The 10,000-nt window shown below is 45.7% G+C and overlaps 1 protein-coding gene across 5 annotated transcripts in view; it reads right to left on the bottom strand.

Annotated features, from left to right (window-relative positions):
• The window catches only part of LOC310782860 (atypical kinase COQ8A, mitochondrial-like), a 28,078-nt gene that overhangs the window by 7,658 nt on the left and 10,420 nt on the right, over nt 1–10,000 (bottom strand). For 4 of the 5 annotated variants that reach the window (XR_014553052.1, XM_083643640.1, XM_083643638.1 and 1 more), the window contains 3 exons: nt 6,958–7,032; nt 2,768–2,896; nt 169–254 (listed from right to left, as the gene is read on the bottom strand). Coding sequence is in view for 4 of the 5 variants with exons in the window: in XM_083643640.1 (XP_083499766.1) it covers nt 169–254; nt 2,768–2,896; nt 6,958–7,032 (290 nt within the window). In the remaining variant the exon portion in view is untranslated. The remainder of the gene's footprint in view (nt 1–168; nt 255–2,767; nt 2,897–6,957; nt 7,033–10,000) is intronic. The other variant, XM_083643641.1, reaches the window with a different exon arrangement.

Here is a 10,000-nt window from a genome sequence, read left to right as displayed (position 1 = left end):
ATACATGCACGCGCACACAGACAAACACAACACATGAATGTTGAAATATTCTATCATATTCTATCAGGAAGTTGTTCTTCCAAATTCAAATAGTGAAATTATTTTTCCATGAGAAGGTTGTCATCATATGTCATAACAAGATCAGAGAGGAGAAAAGGAAAACCGTACCATCATTTGTTTAATTGGCATGAAGTCGGCGCTATTTCTCACTCGCTCAAAGATCTTGGCGAGCTCCGGGTTGATAAACGCTTCATCTGAAACAGAGAAACACAGCTGGGTTTGTCTCCACTAGTGGGCAGCAGTGCAGGGCAAAGGCAACATGCATGGCTGAAACGTTGGTATGAGTATTTAAACCTGTCTTCATGGAACTGTTGATTCTTTTCCTTTTCTGTGAGCAGAGAACAATGTGCTGCCCCCTACTGTTAGCACCTGTGAAATGCCCAAACTGTAAACAGCATAATGAACTCCCTAAAGGGCATTATGGGGGTTTAGACAACAGTTAATCTGTACTGTCCAAGTAGTTTTCTTCAAAGTGGTAAAATAATCTAAACAAAGGAGAAAATATTGTATATAATATAGTAAAGCAAATAATTTAATTTAAAAGAAAGAGACATATTTCTTCTTTCTATCCGTCCTCCTGCACTTGTGCACATGGCCAACCTCAATGACAGTTAGACACTTTTCCATCTAAACGAACGGGAATTAACTGAATTTGAGTTCAAGCAGACATGAGCATGAGAAGATGAATTCACAGCCTGGCTGAGCCCATCACAGCCTGAAGCCAGAGCCATCAATCTAAAGGAGTTCCACTGTCATCACAGAGCTCTCAACAGTGTTTCCAATGCTTCATGACACATGTAAGTGCACAGTAGAACGTTAATTTATTCAGTTATTGCAATGCTAATACTGCTTGGCAAACAGTAGGCTGAATTTTGGCTGATATCGCTAATGATATGCAGGGTTTTTCCTAGCCCAAAATGAGGCGGAGGTGCTGCTAGAGCCGGGGCGATATGGGATTTTTCAGACTGATACCGATTTTAGTGGGGGGGAAATTCACTGCTTATCGATAGGCGGCCGTCGGTCGATAAAAAAATTCAAATAGACGTTTTCTATGTTGATTGTAGCCTATGCAAAGCTACTCAGAAGGCAATTTTTTTTAAACAAATAACTTTAGAATATTTAACACATCGGCGTAATGTCGCAATGACAAATGACAGAAATCCACCGAGTGCCACGCTTGTTAAGCTGCATTCACACCGACCTATTAAAGTTTTTCGCTGGTATCGAGTTTACATACAAAGTCAATGCAAACGAGCGATTGAGCGTATATTCGCCTGGGAGAAAAATCGCTGGGCGTCCGAGCGACAGAGACAGAGCGATAGGGAGAAAATTCGCTCGTCGCCCGAGATGAAATATCCCAACTCGAGCAAAATTACGCTGGCATCAGTCGCTCGCTGTTCAACGCTGATTGGCTGCCGTGTGAGAGTGAGTCAAGGATCACACTGGCTTGGAACAAACCGCTGGTTTATTGTGTGGCAACAAACCGCATTGACAGCTGATTGACAGGCTGACAGCTGACATGAAGTGAAGTCTGTACTACCGCTATACAGCTCGCGTTAGGAGCACGCTGATAGGCTTAGCTTGTAAACAACTACGGTGGCTCGTAGTGGACAAATATCATGACATTGCGTAACGTTATAGCCCCCAGATGTCCGTCAATTATTGTGCCTGTTGACGAGCGATTTAAACAGAGCGACAGAGCGATTCCAAAGGGTTGAATCGAGCGACAGAGAGAAAAATAAATATCTCGGTGTGAACACAGCTTTAGAAAATAGTGTTTTCCATGAAGACACCTGTCAAGAGTTTTGTCAAGAGCTGGAGGAGGTGGCACGGAATGTGATGGAGGTGGCCACCTCCGAATTCTCTATGCAGGAAAAACCCTGCATATAGAAAGCTCCAGTCAGAGGTACAGTGTTTGGACTCCGAAGCATTCGGCCTGTTTGGATCGTCACCGGGAGAATTCGGCCTCCGCAGAACCGAAGTGACTTGCTGCTATGTGAGATGAGAACGTCAGCAGTGGGCGCAGAGCAGAGGAATCCTCCACTGACTTTGACCCTCGGGGTTAATCTGCCTCCCTCACAGCTGAGTGGGAACACTGAGACATGGCTGAGTGGAGACGTGTCTCTCTTTCAACCTTGTCTTGTCTGTCTCTCTTCTGTCGTCTCTATCTCCCCTCGTCCCCTACAGAGTGGTTCGTCTCTGTGTGTGAGAGAGACAGCGTTTTGTATTTGGTATTTACTGCACTACTGTGCTGCAGAGAACTGTCAGTAGAGCTTTTCACGCGCGCGCCAAAGCACAAAGGTCACCAGCCAAGGCCCGGCTACAAGGAAACAGTGATAAACAGAATTAACGAGGTGTTTACAACCGTTACCCGACCCGACAAACCAGCCCTGCTGGGGGTTTCTAGTACTGCTGGTGTCCTTTACCTCAGTCTGTGCTGCCATGTGTGTCTGAACACAAACCAGAAACCAACCACACACACACAGACACACAGACACACAGACACACAGACACACACACACACACAAACTAGCTTGTTTTAGCTGAGTTTGAAGTCTACAATTAATCGTCTCTCTCTCTCCTCTCCCTCCCTCCCTCCCCATCTCTCCCCCTTTCTTTTATCTCCATATCTCTACCCAGCCACCCCCCCCCCCCCCCGCCCGTGTGTGTGTGTGTGTGTGTGTGTGTGTGTGTGTGTCTCTCTCACCTTGTATGCTGAGCATCTGACCCAGTTTGAGTGCGGCTCCTCGGACTTTACACAGCGTCCTGACGATCCGCTCTGCGTTGGCCTCGGACAGGAAGGGGCTGGAGTCCAGAACCGCCTTCTTCTGGTCAGCTAACGAGCAGAGAGTGCATAACGAGCAGAGAGTGCATAACGAGCAGAGAGTGCATAACGAGCAGAGAGTGCATAACGAGCAGAGAGTGCATAACGAGCAGAGAGTGCATAACGAGCAGAGAGTGCATAACGAGCAGAGAGTGCATAACGAGCAGAGAGTGCATAACGAGCAGAGAGTGCATAACGAGCAGAGAGTGCATAAGGAGCAGAGAGTGCATAACGAGCAGAGAGTGCATAAGGAGCAGAGAGTGCATAACGAGCAGAGAGTGCATAACGAGCAGAGCGTGCATAACGAGCAGAGAGTGCATAAGGAGCAGAGAGTGCATAAGGAGCAGAGAGTGCATAAGGAGCAGAGAGTGCATAAGGAGCAGAGAGTGCATAAGGAGCAGAGAGTGCATAAGGAGCAGAGAGTGCATAACGAGCAGAGAGTGCATAAGGAGCAGAGAGTGCATAACGAGCAGAGAGTGCATAACGAGCAGAGCGTGCATAACGAGCAGAGAGTGCATAAGGAGCAGAGAGTGCATAAGGAGCAGAGAGTGCATAAGGAGCAGAGAGTGCATAACGAGCAGAGAGTGCATAACGAGCAGAGAGTGCATAAGGAGCAGAGAGTGCATAACGAGCAGAGAGTGCATAAGGAGCAGAGAGTGCATAAGGAGCAGAGAGTGCATAAGGAGCAGAGAGTGCATAAGGAGCAGAGAGTGCATAAGGAGCAGAGAGTGCATAACGAGCAGAGAGTGCATAACGAGCAGAGAGTGCATAAGGAGCAGAGAGTGCATAAGGAGCAGAGAGTGCATAAGGAGCAGAGAGTGCATAACGAGCAGAGAGTGCATAACGAGCAGAGAGTGCATAAGGAGCAGAGAGTGCATAACGAGCAGAGAGTGCATAACGAGCAGAGAGTGCATAACGAGCAGAGAGTGCATAACGAGCAGAGAGTGCATAACGAGCAGAGAGTGCATAACGAGCAGAGAGTGCATAACGAGCAGAGAGTGCATAACGAGCAGAGAGTGCATAACGAGCAGAGAGTGCATAACGAGCAGAGAGTGCATAACGAGCAGAGAGTGCATAACGAGCAGAGAGTGCATAACGAGCAGAGAGTGCATAACGAGCAGAGAGTGCATAGGGAGCAGAGAGGGTATTGCTTAAAACACACGGGCTTGGCTTAGCAACACTGTTTCAATGCTAACATGAATCTTTACACTCAATGTATTCTCTCTCCTCAAGACCTTTTAAGACCTTTTCAATATATTTGAAGACCTCAACGCCACTGTCGTCACATCGGCGATAGGAAAGTGAAATCACACGTTTCCTCACGATACAATATTATATAGATTCTTTGGACAACGATACGATATTTGCTGATACCACAAAGTCTGCCACGATACAATATCGATTTAATTCAGGGGTCTGCGATCGATATGAGATGATATCAATATGCTCAATTAGCACAATAGCTAAACAATTTAATACCTCTCAAATGGCAATTAAGAATGTTTCATACTTTTTAAGGGCCTTCATTTTCCCTAAATTGATTTATCAACTTTTAATACATTTCAAGACCCCACGGATGCCCTGTCTTTAGAGCACACCTGTATGGGAATGTATTATTTATGGACAGGTAAAGACACTGTCGGCCAATGAAAATGAATGCCATATTTGAACACAAAGGTGTGTGCAGTGTGTGTGTGTGTGCATGAGTATGTATGTGTACATGTACAGTTTGTGTACTGTGTGTGTGTATGTGTGTGTGTGTGTGTGTGACTGTTAGTAGGTCGTCAGGTATATGTGTTAGTAGGTCGTCAGGTCTGCTGTTGCGTTCAGAGGCTTTAACATAGATTTACACGCCCCCCCCCCCCCACACACACACACACACACACACACACACACACACACATACACACGTATGTGCGCGCACACACACACACACGCCAGTTGGATTGCAGCGTTGCAGCTTGGATTACGCCCCCACACAGACGACACACACAGACGCACAAGCACCGCAGATTGACTAGATTTACTCGTTTGCTCGGTCACAGCTTAGCTGCCTTAGCAGGCTGGCCATGCAGCGCAGGAATGTCTCTTTAGGTGGCACTGTGGCAGGCTGGTGAGGGAGGCGGCCTCATCCTGAAAGCTTTCTGCCTCAGTCTCTCTCCGGTGGTCTCCACCCGCTACCAACAGCGCCCTCTACTGCCCCCTTCATCTAACAACCAACCGACATGCAACAACATGCTTCATGGAAACTAGCTAACATGAACTAAGAGCAATCTGAGTAACATGGCGGTGTAACTGGTGTATATGTTACGTTAAAGGTAGATGTATTTGCCATAGTCAGACCTACTATCTGTTCTACTGCAGGTTTGCCCTAGCCCCGTTATGACTCTTTCCGGGTAGACACTGCTACCCTACAAGAGTCCCGTCTCCGTACATAGACTTGCCTGCGACTCTGGCTCTCAAGCTGTCTAAATCAGCGATGCGCACGTATTTACAAGTGTCACAGAAACATTTCAAAGGCACATACTTGAGAAGAAGGGTTCAGAGCTTCTCGACGGAGGGGTTTGAAAGCTTGATGCTGCTCATAAATGCCTCTTTTCATCTGAAGTCTGTGCTGGTGGTGACATTATTTTTTCCGGGTTAGAGTCCAGCCGTCACAGAGCTCAACAGCGCCACTCTGGTCGAAAGCTCGGTCAAAAATAATATCACCAGCCCAGAATTTGGATAAAAACGGGCATTTATGAGCAGCGTCAAGCTTTCAAACCCCTCCGTCGAGAAGCAATGAACCCTTCTGCTCAAGTATGTGGCTTTGAAATGTTTCTGTGACACTTGTAAATACGTACGTATCGCTGATTTAGCCAGAGTCGCAGGCAAGTCTATGTAAGGACACGGGACTCTTGTAGGGTAGCATTGTCTAAAAAAAAAGACTGTACCCTAAAAACAGCTGACTGATATACTGCTGCCTTGACAGACGGAAACAACATTGGTGCCCAGCAAATCCCCAGCATGCACGGTGCAGCTGACGGAAGAAGAGTTGAAGGAAGGCCGAGGGGAGAACAGGTGACGGACATAAAGAGACTGAGGAGAAAGCTGTGGGGGAGGGGGGGCTGGCGACAGCTCGGGATGTTTTGGAGACAGGTGGTGATGTCATCAAAGTGCGACTGGCGACAGAGCGGGGCTGCGTTCCAATACCCATACTTGTACTTCTTTCTTGTAGTATGTACTGCCGCTGCCCTCACAAAGTATGGATTGTAGTGTGTAGCATGCATGCAAAATGCATACTATTGGGACACACTACATCTGTCGTCACGTGAGCTTCCTGAACTCCGACCTCTTGCTCACTTCCGCCGACGTCCGCAGCGCCACATTTGAGTTTTTTTTCTTTTTCTTCAATAAACAAAGTCTGGCAATAACAAACAGTACATTATACAAAAAAATCAGACTAAGCATTTACAAAATTGGAACAGACAATCAAATAAACAAATTGCTGTTATATTGTAATGTATGTTGTTTCTAATAAACTGATGTGATGATACTTACATGCAGTCTCATTCTTAACAGTATAATAACGTGCATATTTCTGTCAGTATTTTTATCATAGTTATTGACGTGTTCACGGCGTTATGGAGGTGGCCATGGTGCGACGTAACTCCAGTAGGTGGCGGTAATGCACAAAAAGTTGTTTGCCAACCGCCATAAAACATTAGAAGAAGAAGAACTTCCGCTGCGCAAAGGATTGTGGGGAAGTTTGGCTGGCGCAGCATGCATCGATGCATACTCCGAAATAGGAGCTGATGTAGTACAACATCCTGGTACTCTTGGCATACTGCATCTGACATACTATGTATTGGGACATACTAAATCTTTTTTTTCCTACTAAATAGTATGGAAGTATGGGTATTGGAACGGGGCCCGGGATATTTGGAGACAGGTCATCAAAGGGCTACGGGACTGACCTGACCTGACCTGACCCCTCATGGTGGACAGTAGGTGCACTGCAGGCTTTTCTAGCTTCATCGCAAGCAGTCTGGATTAGTGCGTGAGCAAGTGTGCGTGCTGGTGTGTGTGTTAACCTGGTGGCTCACTGGGTCTGATGCTTTTCTTGGCAACTTCTGCCAAGGCTCCAAGGCCCAAGCCCACAGCTAGACCTGTTGAGAAACAGACAGACAGACAGACAGACAGACAGACAGACAGACAGACAGACAGACAGACAGACAGGCAGACATACAGACAGACATGTCAAAATAATTATAATGGGTTGGCTTATTTTAAGGACGTCCACAGATATAACAATACACACAGTGTGTAACAGAATAGAGAAAGTAAAAATTGCAATGTCACAAAACACAAAAGTTGAAAGGGACTTGCTCATCATACACACACGCAAGCACGCGCACACACTCACACACACACACACACACACCAACTGACAGATGTAAAAGCAATCGGAGTCATACGCAATACAAACAAAATGCCCAATTAGTGACCAACAAGTCAGCATTTGAAATTCTTTCTATACACACATATAACATATAACATAACATAACATAACATAACATAACATAACATATACAATTTATTTTAATTTTGATTAATCAGATAACTCTTAAAGAAAAACAAAGAAGCACAGGTTTGTGTTCCTCCTCTTTGCCTTACATAACTCAGCATTACGTAATGGATTAGTCAGCCCGTCTCTGAAGCGCCAACTTTGAGACAGACCAGGACGGAGAGGGTGTGAGCTGACTCAGCGTGTTTCTTAATTGGGCAACAACCTGTCAACACCACTGATGTGTGTATGTATATACAGTGTGTGTGTGTGTGTGTGTGTGTGTGTGTGTGTGTGTGTGTGTGTGTGTGTGTATGTGTGTGTGTGTGTGTGTGTGTGTGTGTGTGTGCGTGTGCGTGCGTGCGTGTGTGCATGCGCACGTGTGTGTGTGACCAGAAACAGGATATCTGGGCCAAAACCTGATCTCCACGTGAGCCGGAGGCGGGCTGCGCAGCCCCCAGCCAAGCAGAAGACTGCATTTCCCACAGAAAAGTATCAGACCAATCACATCCGCCTATCACACCCCGTTTACACCTGGTTTTTAAATGCGACCCGTATCCGGATAGGTTATCTGGATAATAGTCGCATTTAAAAACCAGGTGTAAATGGGCTTAAAAGATCTGAACAGAATGTGAGCCAGGCTATGTGGTCAGGAAGTTCTGATCACATCCTGACCGCGATGCATTTACACCTTATGCATTAGCATGCATTTTTCCTTATCCAGACAACATCCAGATAACTTATCCGGATACAGGCCACATTTAAAAACCAGGTGTGAATGGAGTCTCATTGACCATGCGAGACAGCGCTGATGTAATGACTGTTACACAATAGTGTGTTGTTATATGACACGCTTTGAAAAACAAAATCACATTCCTTCATTTGATAGTCAGAGCCAGATAAACATGCGCGGCAAAATCTAGCCAGCTGCGAAGGCAGCGATACGCAGGGCAACTATGGATTATGTACATGCATGTGACATGGGTTCAGACTTATAATTAATTACGTAATTATGTACATTAATTACTTGGATTATGTACATGCATGTGTATCAGATTTACATTGTAACTGTTTTATTGTGTTTTTGATTGTCCTTGTATCATCTAGGGACCCAGGGACTGCAGATGGAATTTAGCTTCCTAGCTAAGTCTGGGACAGTTTGTGACTATCCATTGTCCCTGTCAAATAAAATAATAAAATAAATAAACTAGTGTGCAACTGTTGGGCAACAAGGAGTCACCTGGACAATGTTGCTTTAACCACTAAGGAACATGTTTCCAGGAAGTAGATTTTTGACATTGTGAATCATGTTGCCGACCTACATTGCCCCAAAACCCCTTCGTATTTCCTTTCATGCTTCTCCCGAAACTAAGGAAAACTAGAAGAACTTGTCGGACGCCGTGACCGTGCCAGGTCAGGCTGAAGGAGAGTGAAGGACAGACTGAGCCGTCAACAACTTCCTCACGTTCCTCCACCTCCTCCCCCTGACCCGCCACCTTCTCACTGTTACCACTATCAGCTTATCTGTGTCCTTTACGTTTATAGTTGTGTTTGTTCAGGATCAGCTGGGGCTACATGTTGCTGTGTGTGTTTGTGGGGCAGGCAGGCAGGCAGGCAGTCCAGTTCGACTCTGTTCTGGGATCTGAGCTCATGGTTTACATTCTCTGTTTTCCTCTGGGTCATCTGTCTCCTTCACTCCACCTGTTAAGTCGTCCTTATCACGTCAGTCGAGGAGAAGGAGCCACAAGCTGCTGATCTACAAGCTCCGTCATGTTGGCCTCGTAACTAAACAACATCGTTCGTAGGCTGGAGGAGAGCATTTCACCATGCGTGCACTGCAGACATATTTTATCTTTTGAATAAGTCTGAACCTGACTAGATTTTAACGCTGCCTTAAACTGCCAACAACAACAGGTCCGTCTTATTCTCTGGATATGTATGGATTTATAGATTATGTATAGATATAGATTTCTAGCATTCAGTGACACAAGAATCAGACCAAACAAAGTCACAATTGCTATCGCTACAATTGTATTTGGGAGGTTTTGTTCTATATTTCTTCATTGAATTTCACATCAAAGCTAATTTGTTTTGTTTTGTGTGTGTGTGTGTGTGTGTGTGTGTGTGTGTGTGTGTGTGTGTGTGTGTGTGTGTGTGTGTGTGTGTGTGTGTGTGTACCCACACAGTTCATTACAGGTGATCAGCTGAGAGACTAGGCCACATGGTCAAACAGAAGATTAACCTACACAAAGTGTGCAAACACACAGGCACACACTACAACGTAACTCAGACATGGACTTGCACAGTCAGACTGACTGTGTGTGTGTGTGTGTGTGTGTGTGTGTGTGTGTGTGTGTGTGTGTGTGTGTGGTTGTTTCTGTCTTTCTTATCTCTACAGAAACAGCTCTATTGATATAAGCTTTGCCAGATCTTTACAAGTGTTTGTTAAGAGTACTCCTCCAGCACCAACTGACACGGGGCACAGGACCTTGGTAAGGGTCTGTAATGGCATTACCCAGACTGCTTTAAACTCAATGACCCCGGCTTTGAGGTGGTGCGAATATTTAGAA

Source organism: Poromitra crassiceps (genome assembly GCF_964638095.1).
Source record: "Poromitra crassiceps genome assembly, chromosome: 9".
Classification (NCBI taxonomy): Eukaryota; Metazoa; Chordata; class Actinopteri; order Beryciformes; family Melamphaidae; genus Poromitra; species Poromitra crassiceps.
This window is presented reverse-complemented; position numbering and strand designations above follow the sequence as displayed.